At 48.1% G+C, this 22,790-nt stretch overlaps 4 protein-coding genes across 8 annotated transcripts; all 4 read right to left on the reverse strand.

The window, feature by feature from the left end:
* Nucleotides 1-34: 34 nt before the first annotated feature.
* On the reverse strand, nucleotides 35-10,617 carry slc12a6 (solute carrier family 12 member 6). The gene is made up of 26 exons (XM_085936778.1): nucleotides 10,467-10,617; nucleotides 7,431-8,501; nucleotides 6,424-6,518; nucleotides 6,226-6,351; nucleotides 5,775-5,921; nucleotides 5,660-5,714; nucleotides 5,454-5,584; nucleotides 5,146-5,387; nucleotides 4,915-5,030; nucleotides 4,653-4,838; nucleotides 4,418-4,582; nucleotides 4,209-4,307; nucleotides 3,697-3,754; nucleotides 3,454-3,628; nucleotides 3,256-3,374; nucleotides 3,087-3,185; nucleotides 2,880-2,999; nucleotides 2,413-2,517; nucleotides 2,171-2,339; nucleotides 1,884-2,079; nucleotides 1,496-1,665; nucleotides 1,268-1,399; nucleotides 1,088-1,195; nucleotides 489-724; nucleotides 291-424; nucleotides 35-208 (listed from the first exon to the last, which is right to left on the reverse strand). The coding sequence occupies exons 2-26, from the start codon at nucleotides 7,651-7,653 to the stop codon at nucleotides 117-119; spliced, it is 3,498 nt and encodes a 1,165-aa protein (XP_085792904.1). The 5' UTR covers nucleotides 7,654-8,501; nucleotides 10,467-10,617; the 3' UTR covers nucleotides 35-116.
* A 76-nt stretch (nucleotides 10,618-10,693) lies between these two features.
* lpcat4 (lysophosphatidylcholine acyltransferase 4) lies at nucleotides 10,694-15,016 on the reverse strand. Of its 3 annotated transcripts, none has more exons than XM_085936802.1 (14): nucleotides 14,908-15,016; nucleotides 14,688-14,790; nucleotides 14,108-14,471; nucleotides 13,512-13,624; nucleotides 13,378-13,438; nucleotides 13,159-13,217; nucleotides 12,647-12,681; nucleotides 12,517-12,571; nucleotides 12,370-12,452; nucleotides 12,167-12,292; nucleotides 11,942-12,092; nucleotides 11,763-11,855; nucleotides 11,319-11,454; nucleotides 10,694-11,206 (listed from the first exon to the last, which is right to left on the reverse strand). In XM_085936802.1, exons 2-14 carry the CDS (start codon nucleotides 14,769-14,771, stop codon nucleotides 11,067-11,069), a joined length of 1,500 nt encoding a protein of 499 aa, XP_085792928.1. In that variant the 5' UTR covers nucleotides 14,772-14,790; nucleotides 14,908-15,016; the 3' UTR covers nucleotides 10,694-11,066. The 3 variants fall into 3 exon arrangements, with proteins under 3 accessions (XP_085792928.1, XP_085792924.1, XP_085792915.1); XM_085936798.1 differs by having other exon boundaries at nucleotides 14,688-14,794; nucleotides 14,908-15,005; XM_085936789.1 differs by having other exon boundaries at nucleotides 14,688-14,994.
* A 651-nt stretch (nucleotides 15,017-15,667) lies between these two features.
* On the reverse strand, nucleotides 15,668-17,705 carry emc4 (ER membrane protein complex subunit 4). The gene is made up of 6 exons (XM_085905683.1): nucleotides 17,551-17,705; nucleotides 17,018-17,126; nucleotides 16,660-16,774; nucleotides 16,426-16,579; nucleotides 16,192-16,352; nucleotides 15,668-16,089 (listed from the first exon to the last, which is right to left on the reverse strand). Exons 2-6 carry the CDS (start codon nucleotides 17,119-17,121, stop codon nucleotides 16,054-16,056), a joined length of 570 nt encoding a protein of 189 aa, XP_085761809.1. The 5' UTR covers nucleotides 17,122-17,126; nucleotides 17,551-17,705; the 3' UTR covers nucleotides 15,668-16,053.
* Nucleotides 17,706-17,784: 79 nt separating this feature from the next.
* On the reverse strand, nucleotides 17,785-22,691 carry cyld3 (cylindromatosis (turban tumor syndrome) 3). Of its 3 annotated transcripts, none has more exons than XM_085905682.1 (17): nucleotides 22,582-22,691; nucleotides 22,177-22,368; nucleotides 21,947-22,061; nucleotides 21,719-21,876; nucleotides 21,202-21,645; nucleotides 21,020-21,125; nucleotides 20,403-20,854; nucleotides 20,158-20,323; nucleotides 19,941-20,082; nucleotides 19,752-19,877; nucleotides 19,532-19,623; nucleotides 19,386-19,449; nucleotides 19,025-19,211; nucleotides 18,853-18,961; nucleotides 18,453-18,571; nucleotides 18,170-18,377; nucleotides 17,785-18,111 (listed from the first exon to the last, which is right to left on the reverse strand). In XM_085905682.1, the coding sequence occupies exons 2-17, from the start codon at nucleotides 22,345-22,347 to the stop codon at nucleotides 17,927-17,929; spliced, it is 2,844 nt and encodes a 947-aa protein (XP_085761808.1). In that variant the 5' UTR covers nucleotides 22,348-22,368; nucleotides 22,582-22,691; the 3' UTR covers nucleotides 17,785-17,926. The 3 variants fall into 3 exon arrangements, with proteins under 3 accessions (XP_085761808.1, XP_085761806.1, XP_085761807.1); XM_085905680.1 differs by having other exon boundaries at nucleotides 18,453-18,598; XM_085905681.1 differs by having other exon boundaries at nucleotides 18,453-18,598; nucleotides 22,177-22,503; nucleotides 22,582-22,644.
* Nucleotides 22,692-22,790: the final 99 nt, after the last annotated feature.

Genomic DNA, 22,790 nt, shown 5'->3' on the forward strand with positions numbered 1-22,790 from the left:
CGACAAGCAAGTGACAAGCGGCGGTTGGTTTGAGTGGTCCCATGCGGCAGTTGCCCCCCCCCCCCCCTTCTCTCACTTGCAGTAGATTGGCAACTGCCTTCAAAGTGGGCATCTCATCACGAGTAGATGGTGATGACTTCGCTTCCTCCACCTCGGACCAGCAGAACGCGTTCCAAACCCTCGGTGAGAACCTCCAGGAACTCCATGTCTGCTCAGTGAGTCACGGACACGCAAACATTCACGCAGACGCCGAACCTCTCCGAGCACAAAACAAACCAGCAAAAGGATACAGTTCTCATCTCCGTCCGGGTTCTTGGGTGGTCCCGGCATGTTGAGGAGGACTACTCTGGCATCGTGGGATTTGTTGACGATGACTTCGTTGAGCTTGACGGCCGTGTGCATCCTCCTCACGTTGGAATGGTCACTGTAGAAAAAGACATACTGGATGATGCATGTGCTTAGGGGAGGAGCCACGTATGAAGACTGACGGTCGGATGCTGAGCATGTCTCGGAAGCCCTCGGGTGTGGAGCATCCAGAGTGCGCTGCCCGGTACTGCGACGCTTTCTCTTTGGTCCAGGTCATTTGAACGCGACGGTGGCGCTCGGATAAAGAACCGTCGCCGGCCGCCGCTCGCTCCCGCTCGCCGCCGTCCGTTTCGTCGTCCTCGTCTGAGCCGATGCTGGTCAATCGTAACATGGAGTTCCGGTCCTTGACTAGCTGAGCCTGGCCCGCGGGGGGGTCACAAGATAAAGTGGCAACGTCAGGTCATAGGTTCCTCTTGGACTTGTCTGCCTCAGCCCTGGCTCCCGCGAATTGGCGCGCAACACATACTGACTCGCTAGCTCGACTACATCACATCTACAGTACTAATGCGTGGGCCTTCGAGTGGATATTAAAGCTAACTCCTCGAAATGGCTCGCCATAATTCCGTTGAAGCAATCTACTTGGACTAGCTGATGGCTGGCTACTCACATCATCAAAACTCCAGCGCACCCGCTGAGGATATCCAGCGGCGAGAAAGAAGCCAATATTTGAAAAGGGTCAGGCGGGTGGAAATATTGCCCGCACGTAGCCGCGCGGACTTACCTCTCGCTCACGGTCCGATTTGGAAAGCCGCATCTGGCGGAGCATCTGCGACCTCTGCTCCATCATCAGGGTCCTCTCGTAAGTGTAAGCGCTGATGTCGCTGTCGTGCTGGGCCGGCAAAAAAAGATGCGTTGAGTCGACACCCTCCAAATTAAGAAGAGCAGCCGGCGGGCGGCCTACCATCTCAACGACTTCCACCTCGGCCTCGATTCGTAAGTGATAGAGGAACGTCGCTAGGTCCTTCTTCATTTGGATGGAATTGTCCTCCATCTGGGCCACGGTAAAGATGCGCATCCCGCACTTGCGCCATACCTACTCCAGGCCAGGGAGAGAAGAACACAGCAAGGTTTTTTTTTTTTCTTTCATGGAAAATGTTAATCGGCAAGTAATGTATTGTGCGTCCGGCACCTTGTGCTGGCGTAGCAGGAAGGGCAGCAGCATCAGCATCCCGCCGTCGTGCACGATCCACCACACGTCCATGTAGCCGTCGGCGCACGGCTCGTTGTTGCTGGGAAACAGGGAGATGTTTTTCGGCACCAGCAAGGCCAGGTGAGCGGCTGTGGTGACGCGCACTGTGTCTGGAGGGAGGACAGGGGGCGCCGTCAAGACTCTCAATCGAAAGACAGTGGTGGGATGTACAAATCTTTTAGTAGCAGGGCAGCTGTTCTTTCGACAACTTAGTTAGCATCAGTTCATAATTGTAAATGCCATAAATGGGAGAAGAGATCGCATTTGTGTTGTGGGTAAGCAACATAGACACACACAGACTTGGAGAGGAGCGAGAAGCAGCACTCACGGATGAAGGTCTTCCAGGACTGCGGATCTTCACTCTGCCTCCAGGCATGAGGCCATCCCATCACCACGGTGTTGGGCTTCATCCCCCCCAGGCCGCTGGACTGGATCATGTGACTGATGCCTTCACGTGCCTTCTGTGCGACGATGCACTGGCAGAAGCCTTTGACCCGCTCCTTGTCCATCAGAAACTTTAGGGTCTGACAATCACAAGATGAATTTGATTTGTGTTCATCAAGAAGCCAGGACCTCGCAGTCCACAAATCAAACCCTGGCCCGACGTGATCTCACCTGTTCCGCCGCCAATGCCTCTCCGTAGCTGTGAAGGAAGTTGCCGGAAACCACCGTGCCCACGATGGTCAGGCCTTTTCCTGCCTTCAGCTGGCTGGCAAAGGTCAGCAGGCGCGGAGACTTGACGTGCGCGTCTTCATCCAGTTTGAGTAAAACCAACAGCTGCGGCCTGAAGGAGACAGGTCGTGAATTGGAGCCCGAATCAATTCTTGCCGTCTTCACCTCACGGGAGACTTGTGTACCTCCAGTTTTTAGTGTGAGGTGGGCCCTCTTCCAACCGCAGGAGAGCGTAGCGGGCGGCGCTGAGCGACAGTCCGCGGATTCCGTCTCCCCACTCCTTCTCTGCTCTGGATTGCAATACAGGACAGATTGCTCTTGCTCTTTCAGCGAATGATGTGTTTCTAATAGCTGTGTTAAAAGACTTTAGCATAAATGCTACAAAAACATGCGGAGGGAGAATTTCTCAAGGGTACTGTATTTCTTTATCGCAATATTTTCACTTACTGCGAGGGTGGCTAGAAATGTTAACCCCAGCGATGGACTACTGTCGTGTAAAAGTGTCAAATTGAAAATAGAAGCCATGTTTTGGTGTAAATGTTGCCCATGACCACATTTTGTTCAACGTTAGTTGTCAGCGCTCGTACGTCTAGGTACCACTGTAACGTGAAGGGAACGCTGAACGACACATGCCATCGCCATGGAAACATACCCGTGGTACTCGATGTACTTGTAGATCATGCCTGCAATCACTATGGCAACGATTGCATAGTACCAGGAGGAGATGAACATCAGCGCCAGGCAGATGGTCATCCCCAAAAATGACAAGGTCCTTGACACACACACACACACACACAAGCACAGACATGGTGAGTGTGTGTGGGTCCACGGACAATCGCAGCGGTTGCGGCGGACACACCAGTGGTAGTAGGAGAAGCGTGGCCTCCAGTTGGGCGTCCTCAGGAGGGTCTGCAGGGCGCAGGCCAGGTTGACAAACAGGTAGCACATCAAGAAGAACCTGGACAGAGAAGAAGATTGACAGCTCTGATGACCAATGACGTGACACGGGAGGGGTTGGGACGTCTCACATGGTCAGAATTGGAGCCACCAGGTCCAGAGAGGCAATGAGGATGCCCAGCTCAGCGATGAGGGCCGTCAGCAGCAGCGCCCAGGTGGGTTCGCCGTTGGCTTTACCGTGACCGAACATCTGACGCACACCAAGCAAAAGCGGGTCAGCACATTGCCTAACACGCATGCTGAGAATGTCCGAGAGTGTAAGTTCCAACCCGAAGAAAGGGAATAATGTTGTCTTTGGCGATAGCCTGCAGAAGCCTTGGAGCACCCGTCAATGACTGGAGACCCGCGCCACACGTGGAGAAGAAGGATCCCACCACAATGACCCAAGGAGTGGGCCAGGCTAACGTGGCCACTACCAAATTCCCTCGGACGGAGTCTCCAAACCTGCGGGAAATGCCAAAGTTCAAAAACATCTCTCTTACACGGGGAGACACGTAACGAATGGAACCGACTTGTCTCTGAGGACCACACCGTCAATGCAGGCGCCAAATAAAACAACGCTGCTGAGGTCTGGGTAAAGGAAACTCAGGAAAACGTCAAACCTTCAAAGGTCAGCTCAAACATAATTCTTTAGCGTTGCATCTACTAGTGTCATGCTAATTTAACACAAACGGAGTAAAGTCAGTCATATATTCCTTATCCTCCGTGAGGAATGAGTCATATTAGTGCCGTACTGATAAGCTGAGTGCAGTTGTGATGTCGCCACGAACAGTACAGTATATCTGTCTGTTCCGAGGCGGACAAATCATGCACATCAAGAAGGGCAGCACAATAACTTTTTTTTAGTTCTTGCAGTGTAATAACAACTGTTTAAATAGATTGTTTTTTTTTGTTTTTTTTTTATGGGGTCAAACAAATGGTGTTTCCATTCATTTTAATTGGGAAAAGATATGTTCACGTTTTGCATACAGCGCGTCGGAGTGAATGAAATTCACACTGCACTGTGGCTCTAATGGAAGGATACAAATAAAGGAGGTGGTGAGGATAGCAAGGATGGTCCCGATGGGGATGGACCGCTGGGCGTCTTTTAGGTCCCCTGACCGATTCGAACCGGCCATGATTCCTGTGGAAGACAAGTAAACGCCTCAAAATGAGGAAGCTTCAGGATAACCCTCCTCCACCTCTTAATGGGGATGGGTGAGTACCAATAGTGAAAATAAAGAAAATGTTTACCTGTGACGGAGGGGAAGAAGATTCCCACCAGGAGGGTGAAGGAGGTGGTGATGTCAGCAAAGACGTAAGGCTGCTGTGTGGACGGCGAACGCTCTCCCTGGGAGGAGCTCAAAGAGCCTTTCTCCACCACGTCTCCTTTGTCAAGGTATGCGCTCCACAGGTTCTCTGCGCCGCAAAGGAGGAACGTCACGCGTCATCACGGGCCAAAACGGGCTTCCAATGCGTACGGCGTTACCGGAGATGATGCCGCTGGCCAAACCGGGGATGCCGTCCATGCGGGAGAAGTTATTGTCTGCAAAGTAGTCGTCACAGGAGGAGTTGAGTTCGACACTCTGGCAGAAGCGGCTCCACAAGTATGTGGTATTCTCGCCGGGACTGGGGACCAGCTCCGTTGTGGCCAGTGTCGTGGTGTTGCCGTCCGCTGGAAAAAAAAAAAGTTTGTCAACTTTGCAGGCCTCCTTAGCCTGCAAATGGTGGTGCACGATATCAAAACGCACCGCCGCCAAGCGTCTCGTTGGTCACCTCCCTCTCGGCGGACAGCGGGACGGTTTTAGCGCACTGGCGGTCGACGAGGTCGTGGCCGTTGATGGTTCGGTTTCCGAGCATACATACCCTGCAGAGATCAAGTCCGGGTAAATTTCAGTGGGAATTTTCAGAGTAGTTCAAATTGGAAACCTCATCGCGATAATCTTACGTCACGTTTTGTCACGAATGTCGGCGGTACGTACGGGAAATTGGGCGGCCTGAAAGCGGAGACCAGCGCGCCCACGTAAATGGAGACGATGGAGACGATGACGCAGGCCAGGAAGACGGACGCCAGTTTGTTGACGTACTTGACGCCCACAAAGACCAGCAGGGACATGAGGAGGAGGCAGACGGAGCCGTAGACACGCATGTTGTTCAACATGGCCGCGCCCTCGCCTTCCAGCCCCTTGGCGGTGAAGATAGCCGCCTCGGGGGCGATGTACATCTGGAGGAGGAGACGAGGGAGTGTTATGGCCTGCGAGCGAGGAGTTGGCAAACACCAGCAACCCACCAGCAGGATCTCGACGGCTCCGAGGATATACATGGCTCCTGCAAAGGTGGTACCCAGGTAGAAGCACAGACCCACCGCCCCCCCAAACTCCGGACCCAGAGAGCGGCTGATCATGAAGTAGGAACCGCCGGCTGGAGGGGGAAAAAAAAGTACGGTCAGTTATTAACAAACAGTTGCAGTATCTAGACTAGATGATCTGGGGTTACCTGGAACCACTCCGTTGGTGGCAATGGCACTCATGGAGATGGCGGTCAGCATTGTCTGGAGGGACAAAAAGAGGTCAAAGATTGGTTTGCATTGGCGAAACTCTGCGGCACTCACGCAGCAGCAGCAGATGAAGACGATGCAGAGGCCCTGCAACACGCCGGCGGTCCCCACCACCCAGGTCAAACGTAGGAACAAGATGACACCAAAGATGTTCTGCAGGCACGGCAGGTACACGCCCATGAAGGTTCCCATGCGCGGTGACTGTGGAGAGCCGCCAGAGCACACCAAATAAGCTCCCGGTGTCCAGTTCTGCTCATTCTCATAATATTTACTTCCACAAAAGATTGAAAAATGCCAACCTGCTTTATGAAGAGGTAATGACAAAAAAAAAATTAAGCTTCAAAATTGCTTCATGAACCAGTTGTCTTTTTTTGACCACTCTCGATGGCACTCTTAGCTTAATTTAAGGAGCTTTAGAAAATGGCAGGTCAGCCCAATGTTGAACAGAGTGCCACACGGTGAGGAAAGTTTTTCTATAATCAATTGTAGCGACGCTTTGAAGTACCTTGGCCTTCTTCTTCTCATTGTTGCTCTCGGCCTCCTCGTGTTCCTTGGCGCCCTGCATCAGGTTGGTATAGTTGGCCAGACGATTGAGCAGGGACGAAACTTTGGGCCGCGTGTCCATTTCCTCCTGCAAGCAGCGGGAAGACGATGACGTCCGAGACTCGAGGAATGAGACGAGCGACCGGAATGGGACCCAAACCTCAAACAAGGCCAAGTTCCTGTCATAGAAGTCGTCATCATCCGCGCCGTGGCTATTATTGATGTACACGCTGGACATTTTGGAATTTCCATCGCCTGCAAGACAGAGCACAACGAACGTGAACACAACAAGCCTCCTTCCTCTACCAAGGTGTGAATGTAAACACAACGCTAGTTAATTAATATTAGGCCGCTGCACGCTTCAACGCTTGCACAAAAATCAACACTCGTTCTTGGAGATCTGTTCCTTGACCCTATTTGTTTTTTTTCATTTAGAATCTTCTAAATGAGAGAGGATGGGAAGGCCAAAAAAAAAAAAAACCCTGATCAAATGACAGGCTGAGGTCAGCACACCTGCATGGGATTCATCTGGCATGACTGCGGGGTGGGTGGCGAGGAAGGAAGCTGCCTCGCTACTCCAAAATTTTTGTTCCCGACTGAGCGCCGCACGTGGGGAAACTTGAAACTCAGTGGGATTAAGCGGCTCATTTCCTACTTATGGAAGCTTATTATGTAGCGCCGGTGTGGGGCGGCCTCGTTACTATAGACACGCACGAGTTGTTCGTTCAAGCGCGGAAGTGAAAGTGTCAGCTGACTGTCTCGCGAGCAGATGACGGCACATTTTGCAGACTCTTGTCTTAAATGCTGAGTCAGGGAAGCAAAAAAGGAGATCTTGTTGGGCAAAACAAAAGGCCAGTTTCTCCATTTGATAGCTACTGCGGTTGAATTCTGGTCTTTTTTCGCCGGTAGTTGCGGCCGAGTGATTACGAACGGCGCCTGCCGCCGCCGACCTTGAGCAAGGTGGTGAAACTTCAAGAGAGTCACTTCTGGAAAAGGCACAATGGGCAAAGTTCAGAACAGGGAGGAAGTTTAGTGCTTTGGGTTCCACTCGTGTGACAACTAATAAATCCTGAATGAGCAACCGGCACATCTCCTAAAATCCAGATTACATTCCTGATTAGCAGGCCAGTTCACACTTAGGGATTATTCTATGTGCAAACTCCTCACCTTGCTCCATGTTACTGTGGTCCGGCGTTTCCGAGCCGCCTCCTCCCGTCGGTGCCGCGACCCCCATCGATGAGTCGCTGGGCGGCTCGCTTCGGCTGACGCTTTCCCGGGAGCCGAAGCGCACGTGGTTGCCGGAGCGGGAGCTGATTTCGGGCGACGTGTCCGACAGCCCGGGGTGGTCTTCCGCCTTGGTGGGCGTCACGGTGAACCTCACCGACGTCATGGCGAAGCCCGAGTGGGGTGTGGGGGTCGGGAAGTTCGGGGCGAGTGAAGGGAGGGCGGCTGGTGGGCTCACAGGCTAGCGAGCGTGGCTGAAGCTAACTGAGTTTAGCTGATGCTTGTGGGAGAGGGAACGATTGCCGGCATTTTTATTTCTTTGACAGTCGCCATTCTCCATCGAGGCGACGTAATTGGCCAACACCAAGCTTAAGTGCCCAACAGCGCTTTCCTTAAGGGCTGTCACTATCAAATATTTTGACAATCTATTTTTTTGTTGATCAATAGAATAATCGGATTAAAAAGAAAAATTGTACATTTAAATATTCTTTTTTTTTTTTTATTCTACAAACCGATTTGCAATTGTTAAATAATTAAACTATGTCAAATAAACAAAAAGGAAAGAGCAGCGAGTGAAGGACCCTTAATTTGAAACACATTCTTCTGAGGCTTCTTCAGGTTCAGCTTCAGGTTCAGCTACATGTCATTCATATGACGCCTTCAAATTTCCATGACTTCCATCACATGAAACTGGAAAATTGATTACTGATTTGGTCAAGTGAGAAAATAGACTAAAACCTTAGATTTTAAAATATATTATTTATATTTACATATATTGGTTATATTATTAGAATATTGGGCTCATATGGCTGCTTTCATTCACGGACTACACAAATCAAAGAATATTTGTTGAACGAGCTAAAATTCTGAGGATTTGTAACATTTAAATAAATCTGGCTCGAAATGATTAATCGATAAATAAAATAGTGGTTGAGTAATTTCACAGTTGTTTGTTGAGTAATTGACTAAAAGTGTCTCTTTGCTTGAAGCCAATTTGCTAAGCGTGTGTCTTTTCTACTTGGGCGAGGGTCAAGGATTGGAGGGGATGGAGCAAGAGAACAAGAACAGGGGGAAAGACAGAAAGCAAGAATGGAAATAAATAACAGCGTTATTGTCACAATGTATACCATATCAAACATAATATTGTCATGCTTTCATAGAGGACAATAGTTAATGGAGATATTTACAAATGAGAGACTATCGAGCCCCCCCCCAAAAAAAATAAAAAAAATAAAAAACTGAAATATTTAAAGACTTATCTCCAAGTGAGTACAGTACCACATACTTCTTGTTATGGACACGTTACCAATAATTTGAATTGGAACCAAAACTCAGAATTCACTTTAAAGGCTCTTTAACGGGTTGACTTTATTCAGGACATCCTAACAGCCTCACACACACACATAGGCAAATGACTCACCAAGCATCTCAAAGAATAACCAGGGTCAACCTGGTTCCAACCGGTCAGACCAGTTACTGCTACATAACTCAATGTTCCTAAATAAGAAACGGCGGCTGGATGCCTTTTACCCATTTAGCACTTTTCTTTGTCTTGTTTTGGGAATGAAAACAGCTGTGGGATGGGAGCGAGGGGGGAAAAAAACGGGGCGGGGGGGGGGGGGGGGTCTACTGAAGAACACCTTGCTTGGCATTTTACCCCCAAGGAACATCAACCTCTGGCAGATGCATTCATTTGGAATAGAATGTAAACGGTGCTTAAAGGAAATGAAAATTGAGCAAGGAACAACATGTGTGCACATTGTCAAATGAGATGGTCCACATTTACGATGTAGCCTTGATTCACTTGTCAAGTATAAGCACATGAAATGATCAAGATGAACAATCATCAAACGTAATGTACATGCTAGAGCGACTAAATTATTTTAAAAATATCAATATTGTGATATTGGCCCATGCAATAATCATATTGAAAGATATGTTATAAGATTCTTATGGAATTGTATGCTTTTGCCTAAAATTGACCAGTCAGACACAAACTTAAATTGCATCGCTTAAAGTTTGAAGTTTATTTTTGAACCAAGCTTCAATCATTTTTTTCCCCACATTTTCACATAATTTCATGCTATGCCAATAAGGCAAATAAATCAACCTGTTCAAAAAAGGAGAAGGGAGAAGCTATTGCCTTTCAATAGTTCAATATTAGCTGAGGTAATTACTACTATTAATTAGCTAAGAAAACATTGCGTTGGCTTATTATGCCAAATAGTATAATGAAAATCTTTAATAAATAATTTGAGAAAAAAAATAGGGATGTGTTAAATATTGCAATATCTATATAGCTCGATTCAATAAACATATCGCATGTTTTCAATATCGTGTAACCGTACTGTAATGGTGGTTACATGAACGTTACATTTTCTATACCAAAACGTAAGATGCTAGTACTCATGTAATAAATCACACATTGACAAACCTATGAATGAATGAATGAATGAATATGTCCGTTATGTCTTCATTAATGAGTAACGCGAACGAACCCTAAGCAACCCGCGCTTGCCACGCTGGGTAAATTGATACTTTTTGGAAGTATTTTCGAAAATATTTTCACAATATGGTAATAGAGCCAGCCGAGTGTTCAAAGGATGAGAATTCAAGATTGTCGCAACAGCTGCTCGCTTGTACGTCTTTGTGGCGACAGAATGGATTGCGGTGTTTGTTATATGGGAGATGCGGACATTTAAGACCAGCTGCAACCAGCTTACGGCAACCAGACAATGGTCATTCAACACGCTTCGCGTCTTTCGTTCTCCGGCTTTTTTTTTTTTTTAATCGGCAATGAGCGTCAAATAGTGAAGAGAGGAACACAGAAACGCCGGTCGGCTGTCTTGGGTTGGCAGGTTCCAGTCCGGTGCCAGCCAGCAGCATGCTAACGTTAGCCACCGATTAGCCCATGCCGCGCGAGACTGTCAACTGTCAACCGCCGTGACACACAACGAAAGCGGTGCGTAAAACTCGTACCTGGCTTTGGTGTTGTGGACGCTCTACCGAGTTGTTCCACGCTCGGACGGCTGTGGAAGCAAGTGGCTCCTCTCGGCAGTTTATCGACTCCTCATTGTCCAGTCGAGAAGCGAAACTGTGGATTTTGTCCCTTGCACATCACCGTCCCTACTCCCCGACCGCAACCTCGCGCATGCGCATTGGCATAATTGAAACTACATGACATCTCGCTGATGGACAGACACAAAAACGGTTGTAAAAATGTTTATTTAAATTCAAAGTCCCTTTTATTCCTTCCAAAACTAGAAAAAAAAACAATTGATAAAAAAACAACTAAAGAGAACAAACAAGTGAATGGTAAACATATGGGCAAAGAAAATATATGACATTTCTCTATAAATGAAGCTTTTCTTATAAAAATACATTTACAATATCATTTTTTGCACAAGTTGCCCGTATAAAAATATTCTCAGATAAAACATTAACATTTACAGTAAAGGTGAGTACACAAAAAAATGCAACAACAATGTTTAGTTAGAATGATTGTGTCTTAAAGTGTCTCTTTGCGCTAGCATAAAGCAAAGTCTGCAATTGAGTGATTTAAAAACCGAACATAAACATTTACATCATTTTTTTGTACCCATTGACCATGTGTCCATTGTTATTGACCGGCAAATGGCGTGCAGCTTGGTTCGGCTGTAGGTGCTCACTCATCACTTTCTGGTAGATCGGATGGCTTGTCAACATTCGCACAAGGTCATCTGAGAAGCGAGTGGTAAAATACCAAAGTCAATAACAATCTTGGACCCCAGAAAACAACAACATTAGAAAAAAAAATACCGCATAGTCTATTAAAAGTCATTAAGTTAGTACCTTGACTTAACCGGCCACCAGTGGAGACCTCCGAGTACAGCTCTGCAGTGTGATTCTGGCGTAAGCCGAGCAGCGCCCCCATCAGGCGAGAAAGCTCCTCAGCACTCAGACTTCCCGTCCCCTCCTCATCAAATAACTGCAAGGTCAAAGGCCATTCATTTATCACACTCCCTTTCTATGGCATTTAATCAGTCACTATTAAGACGATGCACTAGTAGAACGACTATCTTATATGTAATGTTTTTCCACTACAACATTTCTAAACACAAGTAGGACAAATTTGGCAAACTAGAACAACTAAATGTTACCACTGCGGCAGAACTACACATTGGTGGTGGAAAAAAAAGTTTTAGTAATAAGGCGCAGTCAGCCTACTAGTGCATTGAATTGTCTTACTAGTGTGAACCAAGAGAGTACTAGTACTAGTGTTGTGAAGATAATTACATTGAAGGACGTGCACAGGAGAGACTTGATGTCAACGAGTCCAGATAGAGCGGCCATATTCAGAGAGATCTGTCTCAGGTCCACAACTTTTTCCTGAAAGCCACAACATAAAGCAGAAGACGCTAAGCTAACACACATCACGTCACAGAAACGACACGACAACAAAGACCCTCGAGTACCTTGCGGTAAAGCCCGCAGATGCTCACAGCCGTCTGACGGTCGGCAAGTCCCAGAAGGGCGGCGAGATCTTTTATTCCGACCATGGAGGATCTCGCCCGACACCTGTCGATCATTCTCTCCAACGCGGCTTCTAGGTCACTTGTTCGAAGGCTGACGCACACGAATTACGGTTGCTTGTTTAAGAACATGACCAAATGTGGTAAAAAGAGATACGACTCCCTTACCCGGCTTTGTGCAGCAGAGTCAGCGCTTCCCTGCCAGGTGATCGCACCGGGAGAGAGAGATGACCTACGTTTTGGACCGGCACGCCACCCTCCATTATGTAGTCCGTAGCAGGGACACCCAGGGCTCTGAAAGACGGTGCCGGAACACGTTAGAATTTTCTTTGCACACTTTTTAAATAATTGGTCTACAAATGTTGTATTACTTAGCCATGAGCTTCTGCACGTTGTCAGCGTACAGATTAGGGTTGCTCCTCTCCTCCGGCGAGGGATTGTAGACGGGCAGGAACTGAAGCACAGCAATTTGTTATTCCAAACAGAAAAAAGTCCCCCCCCCACACACACACACACACCTCTATAGTTATGTTGGTATAGAGTTGAGAAGCAGTGTGCCAGAGCGCCTCAATCCTGCAAGACAGACAACAAAGATTAGCATTTGCACAAAAAACCCAAGTAGCATCACAAACCCGGCAAAAAACTTACCATGTTGTCCCTTTGTAGGTCCACCGGACGGTATCCTGAAGCACAGATGAATTTGAAGACGCCGTTCAAAACAACAATAAAAAACCCGTTCGCTTCGGTAGTATCCTTTTTTCGTCCAATCAGATTTCAACATCTGTATGTTGCTATGTCAATCTGATCCACCTTCATATTCAGTCGTGCTGGCCCATGGAACTTTAACTCTATTGTGAAGAGGACTGTTTCTTCAACCTACTGAACTTCTAACTCGCCGGGTTCTTGATGACATCATTTTTCCGTTTTCTGATTGGTTTGTCAGAGCTAAATCAAACTAGCAACACACATTCACACAATCCGCTACCATCCAAATATTTGTGTGGTTAAACAAGCTCTGCAAAATAAACTGCATGCTGACCTCACTCCCCAACTAAAAAAATTCTGATAAAAACATTTTTCAATCCATTCAATTAAAAGCCAGATATTGTGAAAATCTGGAGGCAAAATTCTGGGTGTGAGATACAGGCGAGCCGACTCACCAACTTGTTGGGGTAGCGCAACAGAACCGGTTGGACCGGGACTCCGCATAGAAAAGCACCTGTCGGTAAAAGAGGGCAAGGAAGGAGAAACTTGTCAAAGGAGAGAAATGAAATGAATGAATGTAACATTAGGTAAACACTGCGCCCTTTTCCATCCTCATGCCAATCATTCCAGAGGAAGGCCTCAGGCACTGCATCACGACTGGATCATCTCCTCACCCGGCTTGAACTTGATCAGAGCGCTTCCGTTCGTAGTGGTCCCTTCGGGAAACATCAGCAACTGACCGGGAATGACACATGCCCAAGAGTCTTAATGGAGGTGGACATGGTTTTGAAAATTTGTGTCGACTCACCTGAGGCCAGAAGCCGTTGGAAGTGATTCTCTCTGTGAGTTGGGCAACAGCCTTTTTCCTGGAATCCGGGTCGCTCCTGCTCACCAGCACCGACTGGTTGAACTCCATGAGTGCTAACGCAGGAGCAGTTCAACATGCAGGAACACCAGGATTTGTCAAAATAGAAAATGAAGCTTAATAATTACTTAACTCTTGTCACACACAGGAGATGTAACATTGTTCTGAAAGATCCAGTGACATTCAAACTGGAGTGGACTCAGCACACACATACCATTTTGTAAAATATTTTACATTTGCGTAAGTGAGGTTTAATTTTTGGTACAATGAAGCTAAGATTTAACTTTTCGACGCTATCACAACACCGACTGCGGTGAGAGAAACATTCTTTGGGGCTCATCTAATTCAGCTAAAACTGACTGGGGTGTGCACACTTGTGCAAGCACATTTAAATTTGTCCTCAGGGGAAGAAGCTCCCCCCCCCCTTCAATTGGGTTATAAAGGTTATAGGTTACGTGAGTTGTTGAATCTTGGGGGGGGGGGAAGGTAAACAGGGGTGTGTAGACTTTTGTACACATCCTCCATCCAATCCAGCTCACCTCCAATGACGGGCAGGCTGGTGTTCTCTGAGCGAGACACCACGGTGGGTATGTCGGTGGGGCACAAAACCACCATGTCCAGAAAGGTGCTGTGGGGCGCTACTACTAACACGGGGGCCTCCTTCAGGTCAGCCCGACGACCTTTAACCCGGACCCACACAAAGCCCAGGGAGAAGAAGACGGCCCGGCTCAGGAACCAGACGCCAGGATGGAAAAGCCAGCGCCGCCAGCCCACCACGGGTCGGGCGCGATCTTCCGCCGACAAGCCGGCCACTCGTAGGCGGGCCAGAGGCCAAATGAGGAGGAAGAACAAGCTCACCAAGACCACCCGAACCGGGAACAAGAAGCTTCCTAGGATCAGACCCTTGGGAAAGAAAAACCCATTGAGTTTTGAGACATCTAATCCACATTCTATAACACACTGACAAAAGGAGGACGTGCCAATATTTCCAAATGAAATATGGCAGTAATGAAACAGCATTATTCCAACATGGCAGCCATGTTGCACAGATGAAGTTGTCGAGCAAACACAAACACGCCACCTTGGTCACAGTGGGGCAAGTTAGTGAAAAGTTCTTACCTGGATTCTCTGGAAGCTGCTCATCGTCACCTCGTGATAGAACGGATTCTTGAACCCATGGACGCGACGCTCCGACTTCTCCATGGTGACGACAGCAAACTCCCTTCCTGGCCAGAATTTGAAGATGACGAATCACCGAAGTAAGCGCAACAAAACTTTAAGTCACCACCAGCTTGAAACTAAAAAGAACTTGTTAAACGAGCAAAGGAAACAAACTGACAGCTGCACGTGAGGAGGGAAGTATGGAAGTGTGTGTTGTGTTGTGTTGTGTGTGCGCGCACACTGCGAGCAAGGTGACTAGAATAAGCGGACGCAGCCTGACACGTCACGCCACGCCCCTTTCCTGCTCCTCTTATGGTCGAACCGGTCTGAAATACTTTTTTTTTTCTCAGATGCTATTGAATAAATCGCTCATACAACGTCGGAATAGAACATGTCAGTAAATTCGGAAAGGAAAGGAAAAAAATCCCATTATAAAAATAAATGGCACTGACTATTGGAGGTTACACACACTTGGTGGCACTGTGAAAACTTGAAATATTTGGCCTGATAAAACCATTTTCTTTTCATGTCGTCTCTCGGGAAAGTTCATTTTCTTCACAGCAAGACAGGTTTTGATAATTGCTAAAGTCTACCTAAAGCACGTATGCACAAGTGCAGCAGGAAGACGGAATCGTTCATTGGATGAGATGAGCGATTAGTCAAAAGAGTCTGGAGCCTATTAACAAAAATGTTCAATGTATGAATTGAGTTTGTGTTTATTTTTTATTTATTTTAACATATCGTTATGATCTGATTGATCTTTTATTTTGTTGAAGCCTTGTTTCAGTCTGTTCAGTTACATTTTAAAACTAGTTGCTTGACATTTGATTTTATACTCATGCGTACGGTTCATTTAGTTTTTATAAAGTATGTCGGTTTTAGTAAAACCAGAAATAAAAACCAAAAGAAACGTCTCTACAAACTTTTCAGGACAAATTTCATTTGAAATCAAGGATTTATTTCACAAGGGCAAATCAGTGTGGATTAAAGAGGTTAGTTATACATTGCTGGCTGGTGTGCTAAGAGTAAGCAGATGAATTGCAGGATTGTTTTCAGAACTCGAGCATACTTTAAAAAAAAAAAAAAAAAGAAAACTCAAATGTCAGGTGCTGGTGGTCATTCTGTGAAACATGCAAAGGACACAAAGCATCATGACTATCCAAAAATGAAACAAAAACCGAGCAAAACAAAGTAACACTTTGCCAAAAATGTTGGCCGCCGATACCACATCGAAGTTCTCCCTCCGTCCCGCTCCGGGGGGGCGTCTCGGCTGCCACGACAAAAACCGGAACGATTTGGATGACCAGTGTGTGCGCCAACCGCTTCACAACACCATCCCTCCGCCCATCATCTCCATCCTCTGAGAGAAAACACACAGTTGATGTCAATTTTGAAAATGGTGACACGTGAGAGGCATTTTCAAGGAGTCCAATTCAGTTCAACGTTTATATGAAGGTCATACCTGAGCAGGCTCAATGAAGGCCAGCCAATCAGAGGAGTGCGTAGGCAGCAGCCCCATCGATTGACACTTGTAGACGGCCAACGCCGAGCCCAACAGGTTCCCCACCAGGTAGACCAGTCCCTGAAGCCACTGCTGACTGGAGCTCTCCAACAGCTTGAAAGCTGTTCAAGACACGAGAGGAAGACAAGTAGAAGATGACAAGGTAACCCTTCTACCGCTATCTTCTGCACTCACTGGCTGACATAGACATCAGCGCCTGTATGGGCCTCCAGGCCATCATGCACACCATCATGATGGGAAAGATGGAGATGGTGTTCCCCGACATGTACATGATGAACAGGTTCATGGGGATCTGTTTCAGAGGGCCCAGTGCCACATCCCAGCATCGCTGTCAAGATAGGAGGAGCTCGGTCAACAACCCACTGATAGAAAAATATCAAACGCGTAGGCCTCCTTATCCAGACTTACCTTCTCCACCAGGTTCTTGTCCGTCTCCTGGATGCTGGTGTCGGGAACGGGCTTCTCCGAATAGCCGATGGGATAAACCACATCTCCTTGGCCAGCTTGGCGGTCGCTACGACACCTAGAGCAAAGCGGTGTCGCTGTCATCTTAACTAAAATGTTCTATTTTAGAAACACTTTTGTTTTGGGAGCAAATCAGAGGAACAAAACAACTTCTAAAAGGACACTTCTTTCCAAAGCATTTTTCTGTTAGAAGTAACTTTTGTCATTTGGATTGATAAAATCCTGTCTGTCAAAAAACCTTGATTAAATCGTCAATTACTTGCGAATTTTTCCTACACTTAATCATAGTTTTTAAATTTACCTCGTGTTGCCTAAACTTAGCTCCAGAGCCCACTTCATCCTCCTGGAACCGGCTCCTCCTCTCGTGGACAAATGTCCTGCACCTTGTCCCCCGGGAGATGTCATGGCAACTGAATGGACCGCGAGATAGGCGTGATAAATATAAAATAAAACAGACACCTTCATTTGCATTTAAAATGAATAAAAATACAGCGTATTTTAAGTTTCATGTTTCCACGGCTTCTACAGATCCGGAAGTATAGGTGACGTGACGTCATCGCGAAAGGTCGTGCTACTTAATTTCATTGCATGGTGACATTTAAATATCAGATGCCACATCAGATGATTTTTAATCATTTTGCAAAACTCGCCAGATCCGACGGAGTTTTATTCGGTTAGCTTGTCGCAATGGAATCGCCTCAATTAGCAATAGATGCTAGCATGCCACCTGGAGATAACCAAAACGAGCATGACCTCGCGAAAAAAGCCACAGTGAACGACTGCTCAACTTTGTGATTAAACGAGCCTTTAAATGCCTATTAAACTCTCGTTTACCTTTGGAAAGAGTCCAAATCGAGGTTGCTGTTTTCTTTTGGACGATGACAGAAGTCCACTCTTCTTCGCCGCTTACGGCGTAGCAATGAGGAGTCTGTTGCGCAATGACTCACAGTGCCCCTTGTGGGCTTTCTGGAGAACTACCGCATTATCCACATCAAATGAGTTATTCACTTGGCTTTTATTACACTTTTAATCCTTTGTTATTGCCGCCAGTGAATAAGTCAACCCATGAAGAATTCCAGTTTGGACATCATGGCTATATTAGTGCAAACAATGGAGACAGTGAAACATGACATCACACGTGATAAAATGGCAGTGCCAACAAGTAAACATATCTTCATCAGGCTTATGGGAACATGATGAGGTGTACTTGTCACTTATACAGGCTGAGCTCGGGGCTGTGGTACAAACACATGTAAGCGTCGCACAGCAGCCGGCGAGCACGTTCTGGAAGGGAGACGGGGTCCACTCTGCTCAGCTCTTCCTCCGACAGGCTGAGGTAGCAGCCCACCTCGGGGCAGGGCTTCACCAGGGGGACGTTGAAGCCGTTCTCACCTCCTGAAAGAACGTGCGGCCAGTTGATTTGGCTGACACGAGCGGCTACTTTGCATCTCACCTTGCCGGTCGGCCATGCTGTCAAAGAAGAGCCAATCGGAGGGCAGAGGCCCGTATTTGACGAAGCTGACGTAGTGGCTGGTCTCGATGCACGTCACGGCAAACAGAGACATCTGCTGGCGAGCGAAGTTAAGGGGCCCGCTCCACGTTCCCTTGGGGACGCTCATCTCCAATGGGGAGTGAGACGTCCGCTTCTTGTGAGTGTGAACCTGGCGGGAAAGACACGTGTTGACTTGCGAGACATCTCGCGGTCGGAGGTCGGCTTCGGGGATGAGCCCACCTACCTGAGCGTTGCAGGTGTTGCAGTACTGTTTGAGGTGTCCCGGTGTAATTTCTTGATCTTCGTAACATTCGGCGCATTCCCACCGGGCTAAAGCTTGACATATGCTGCACTGCCTCAAAGCTACGCAGACGACATGCGCGTTACATGCTAGTAAACCGGAGAAAGATGTTCTAAAAATATGACAAGTGATCAATATGTGATCAATCAATAAACATGATTTGGGGTGGTGTTGATCCACAAAAGTATATGAAAGCAAAAGTGGTAGAATTTGAACTGAAATGTCACATTGGGGACTTCCTGAATCGTTTGAAATTTATAATGTGTCAAAAATTCCCAAGTTGATGGAAATTGACGGTCATCCTTTTCAACCCGACTGAACATTGAGATCAATTTTGAGTTACTGTCATCCAGCAGGTCTGTGATGTCCAGGCTGAGGGTGGGCAAGATGACATCAAACATCTTAAAGTCCTTTCCAAAGCGAGGCATGAGCAGAAGGAGGCAGGACGGAGCCTGTGGCGAGGGTCAAATACAGGAAAAGGATTTGACCAGATGTGACGCCGTGCCTCTGCTTACCTCTGCTAACTTCAGTCCGGCGTGGAGGAAGGAGGACTCTAGCAAGGTCTGGACGCTGGCCACCTTCAAGGGCATAAACAACGGTGAGGGCAGCAAAATGGACGCGTCTGCGGGGGAGGGCGAACGAGGAACGTGGGGTGGGAAGAGCTGGTACAAGTGACACTCCTGGGGCTTTTGAGACAACGATCTAGGTCGGTAGAAAGAAGTCACATAGGTCATTCATCCCATGAAGAAAATTAAACTGTCGCTACGGCAATAGAAAAGAAAAAAAAAAAACATTTTGATTAGTATGTTGCTTGATTGTAATAATAAATAATGGGGAGAAGAAAAATCATGAAGGAGCGAGGAAGTGTGGCATTACCTGATCCTGAGGAGCGGCTCGACGCAGAGGAGCTGGAAGAGCTTGTTGAGGAACTCCTCCGGATCTGGATAGACACGAAAGGAGGAGTTGTGTGGTGGCATTCCTGGCGCGCAAACAGAAAATATGCGGCATTGCGACTCACGTACCTTTCTCCTGGTTGGTGAAGCCTGCGTTTTGATTGGCCGCCTCCAACAATCGCCTCAAGGCCATGGTCTTGCTGGCGCACACGTAGCCGTACCTGCAAAACAGTCAGGTGGGATGTGAATTGTAGCGACGATTGTCTTATGGCAAAAGTCGGTCGAGGAATAAGCGAGCGCGGTCTAGCGGAAGGTGTATGTGTCAAGCTGATCGGGGCGACAGGCGGACCTCCGCAGGGGGTTGACGATCTCGCAGCGCAGCAGGTCCTGAGCTTGACCGGAGATGGGATCCGCTCGCGTGTCGTCCGAGGGCCAGAACAGCAGCCAGTCCGCCGAGCTGCAGCAGGAGAAGAGGCTGCCGGGCGAGACGGAGTGAGATGCAATAGAAGCGACGGCAGAGCTTAGTCAGAGTGGCCACCTGAACAGCGTGGCGTCCAGGTAGCAGGAGTTGAGGTGACCCTGGATGCCTTTCTTCCAGCCCTGATAGAGTTCTTTGGCCTCGTCCCCTTCGGTGGGAAGGGTGTCATCTTCCACGCGCTCGCTGCCCCACTCGGCAAAAGCTGCCCGGGCAGAGCCAAAAGAGAAAAAAAAGCCTTCAACTCACCTGCTATGCAAAAAGGTCACAACTTATTCACCTATGGAGTTGCAGCGCTCCACTTGGTTGACGCGAGCTTCGGGAGCGGGGAATCGGGAATCCCGCCGACAGTTAAAAAGCTTGACGAAGAGCGCCTTGTTGGGCGGGCAGCGGAAGTAGCGCTCGCCGAGGTAGGTGCCGTCGGATCCTGCCGACACTTCCTGCTCCTGCGTGGGCAAAAGATAAGATAGTCAACCCGTGGAAACACTGAACTGTTTTTTCCAATTTGAAACGAGGTCAATTTACCAGCTCGATGCCCGCCACCGCCTCGTAAACCCCCTCGATGCGTCCGATCCAGCGGATCACACCGTAAAGCGGCGGGTCGTTCACTTCCACCATGGAGCCCACCTCCAGGGCTTCCCCATCATCCACGGCCTCTTCTCGGTCCATATCTGGCGAAATGGGCGGCGAGGGTGGCGAGCGCGGTGAGCGCGGCGAGGCCGGCGCGTGCTGCGCCATCGCCAGGTCGAACGGTTTGGGAGGCGGCTGCGGAGGCGGGAGCGGGGGCGGAGGAAGGGAATCATAGGCCGGCTTTGGTGGCGGGAGAGGAGGAACGGATTTAAAGGGTTTTACGGCGGGTGGCAACAGGGCCACTTTGGAGGTGGGCGACAACGCAGTGGGCTGTTTGGCGGCAGATGGCGAAGTTTTTGTGATGGATTTGACCACTTGGGCGGGAGGGATGGCGCCATGCGGAGACTCTGACGACAACAGTGAGCCATTATTCAATTCAAGAAAAACCAGGGCGCCATGGGTTTGTTAATTCGTTATGGTTAGAGTGTCAAATTCAAGGCCCAGAGTAGATCTGGAATTGTTTCATTTCATTGAAGAAGGGAAAAAACAAAACAAAAAGAAGCTTCTTCTACCTGGGGACACCTTTGAGGACGGCAGCAGTTTTCCATACAGGACAGAAGGAATCTGGCAGAGCTTCTCTCCTCTGTAAAGGCCGTCCCAGTTGCCGGTAGGAGTGTCCTGAAACATAAAATGGCAAATGATTAACACTTTGGCCATGGATTAAAACATCTCAGCAATGTCTGAAGCAACTGACCAGCAAGATGCCCACATAAATCGAATTCGAGGGCTGACGGGGTAGGGGACCACAGAAGCGCACCTCTCCACTCACGCCCAAACTCTCCACGGTGACCCGCTGACCTATATCGAATGGCAGGGGAGTCACGGGGCCACGAAGCGGATGATGACTTCCGGTAGGCGCCTGCTCGTCCGATCCGCTGGAATTCTGAGAGTGAGTGGGAATGGAAGCCGAAGGCAGGTGGACGCCGCCGGGCGGCTGGACGTGTGTGGGGCGACTGTCGTTGTGAAGGTTGCGGACGGTGCTGCGGCGGGCGGGTTTCTTTTTTTCTTGGACGTCCGCCTCGTTGCCGCTGGACCAGTGTCTGACTTTGATGTGGCTGACTGGCAAGAAGGCAGCGGAGCCGTCGGGGCAGTTGAAGTGCCCGCAGCCAGTGCCCTTGCCTTTGCCCGCGGCGGAACCCTGCGCCCGCAAAGAAGCGATTAAACCGCCTGACTAATAAAAGATTAAACAGAAGCGACATTGTATGCTTTACCTTGAGTTGCACCCCAAAATACTGAGGTCTGCTCCCTTCCGTCAGCGGCCCGACATATTTGAGTTCGGCCTCGGCGAGCTCGTCCGCTTGTTCCATTCGGACCCACAGACGCGTGCCAACGGGCAAGTTGGCTAATTCGTACAGCTTCTCACGATTGCCTGGTCGGAGGGGTGGAGGACGTGACAAAAGCTCCTGTTGGAACATTTCTGCGGTACGTTCATAACTTACGTAGTAGTTCCAGCCGAACCTCTGGGACCGCAGGTTCCAACAGGCCGACACAGTCAGTTGGAACTTCAAGCAGGATCCTTTTGTCCAGTTGTACGATCATGTCAAGGTCCAGCACCTGAAGTAAATGAAGAGGAAACACAACTAGTTGATATAATCACACCCTAAGTACTTGTAGCTACAGAGGAAGGAAGTTGTGCGTGAAAATATTTCAAAATGATGCTCACTGTTACCTTGACATATAGAAAATCAACACTACTCCGACTCGATTGCTTGTCCAAGCACATGACCCCCCGCGGAAGCACAATGGTACCTTCCGAATTCACCTGGACTCGTTGTTCGGTCGATAGTAAGAATATTTTTGGGGGGCGTCCTTTTCTTCTTGGGTCATGGGGTCCTGACATATTTTGTCTGGTTACTCGCAGCTGGTCAAAAGCGAAAGGAAAGTTTTTACTTATGCTTTTCGATGAATAGGTGAGCCCGAACTCCACGATCCGATTAGTCACAATACAGGTTCACATTCATCGTGTCAGACATTTTTCACCTTTCGTTAAGATTGCCTGTGACAAGGAATATCAAAGCGACACATTCTTAGTTCAAAGATAGAGGTTAAAAAAACGTATATTTCAAGAACTTACCAACTCAAGTGTCAATCACTCAAAAGTCAGGAACTCTCACAACAAACCGAACGATAAAGCCGGAAGAATGGAGACTGCCAGCAGTGCCAACCAATGAAAAGACAGAAAAGTTCCACAGCCAATCAAGATGAAGATGGGCGTTTCTTAAAAAAAAAAAAAGGCTTCTTTATAACAAAAGGTTTATAACACTGCAAAATACATGAATTGTT

Source organism: Syngnathus leptorhynchus, chromosome 2 (genome assembly GCF_054491065.1).
Source record: "Syngnathus leptorhynchus isolate UIUO chromosome 2, UIUO_Slep, whole genome shotgun sequence".
Classification (NCBI taxonomy): domain Eukaryota; kingdom Metazoa; phylum Chordata; class Actinopteri; order Syngnathiformes; family Syngnathidae; genus Syngnathus; species Syngnathus leptorhynchus.

Excerpts from the sequence above, each read along its gene's own strand:
- slc12a6 (XM_085936778.1), bottom strand. The coding sequence starts at position 7,653 with ATGACGTCGGTGAGGTTCACCGTGACGCCCACCAAGGCGGAAGACCAC. Across the intron at positions 6,519-7,430 it reads CCACAGTAACATGGAGCAAG|GCGATGGAAATTCCAAAATG; the intron begins GTGAGGAGTTTG and ends TCTGTCTTGCAG. Across the intron at positions 4,839-4,914 it reads CAACGAGACGCTTGGCGGCG|CGGACGGCAACACCACGACA; the intron begins GTGCGTTTTGAT and ends TTTTTTTTCCAG.
- lpcat4 (XM_085936802.1), bottom strand. The coding sequence starts at position 14,771 with ATGGAGAAGTCGGAGCGTCGCGTCCATGGGTTCAAGAATCCGTTCTAT. Across the intron at positions 14,472-14,687 it reads GCAGCTTCCAGAGAATCCAG|GGTCTGATCCTAGGAAGCTT; the intron begins GTAAGAACTTTT and ends TTCTTTCCCAAG. Across the intron at positions 13,625-14,107 it reads CAGCCTGCCCGTCATTGGAG|CACTCATGGAGTTCAACCAG; the intron begins GTGAGCTGGATT and ends CTCCTGCGTTAG.
- emc4 (XM_085905683.1), bottom strand. The coding sequence starts at position 17,121 with ATGACATCTCCCGGGGGACAAGGTGCAGGACATTTGTCCACGAGAGGA. Across the intron at positions 16,775-17,017 it reads CTAAGTTTAGGCAACACGAG|GTGTCGTAGCGACCGCCAAG; the intron begins GTAAATTTAAAA and ends GCTTTGCTCTAG. Across the intron at positions 16,090-16,191 it reads CCTTCATTGAGCCTGCTCAG|AGGATGGAGATGATGGGCGG; the intron begins GTATGACCTTCA and ends GTTTTCTCTCAG.
- cyld3 (XM_085905680.1), bottom strand. The coding sequence starts at position 22,347 with ATGTCAGGACCCCATGACCCAAGAAGAAAAGGACGCCCCCCAAAAATA. Across the intron at positions 19,212-19,385 it reads GAGCCGCTCCTCAGGATCAG|ATCGTTGTCTCAAAAGCCCC; the intron begins GTAATGCCACAC and ends CTACCGACCTAG. Across the intron at positions 18,599-18,852 it reads CACAGACCTGCTGGATGACA|CATGTAACGCGCATGTCGTC; the intron begins GTAACTCAAAAT and ends CCGGTTTACTAG.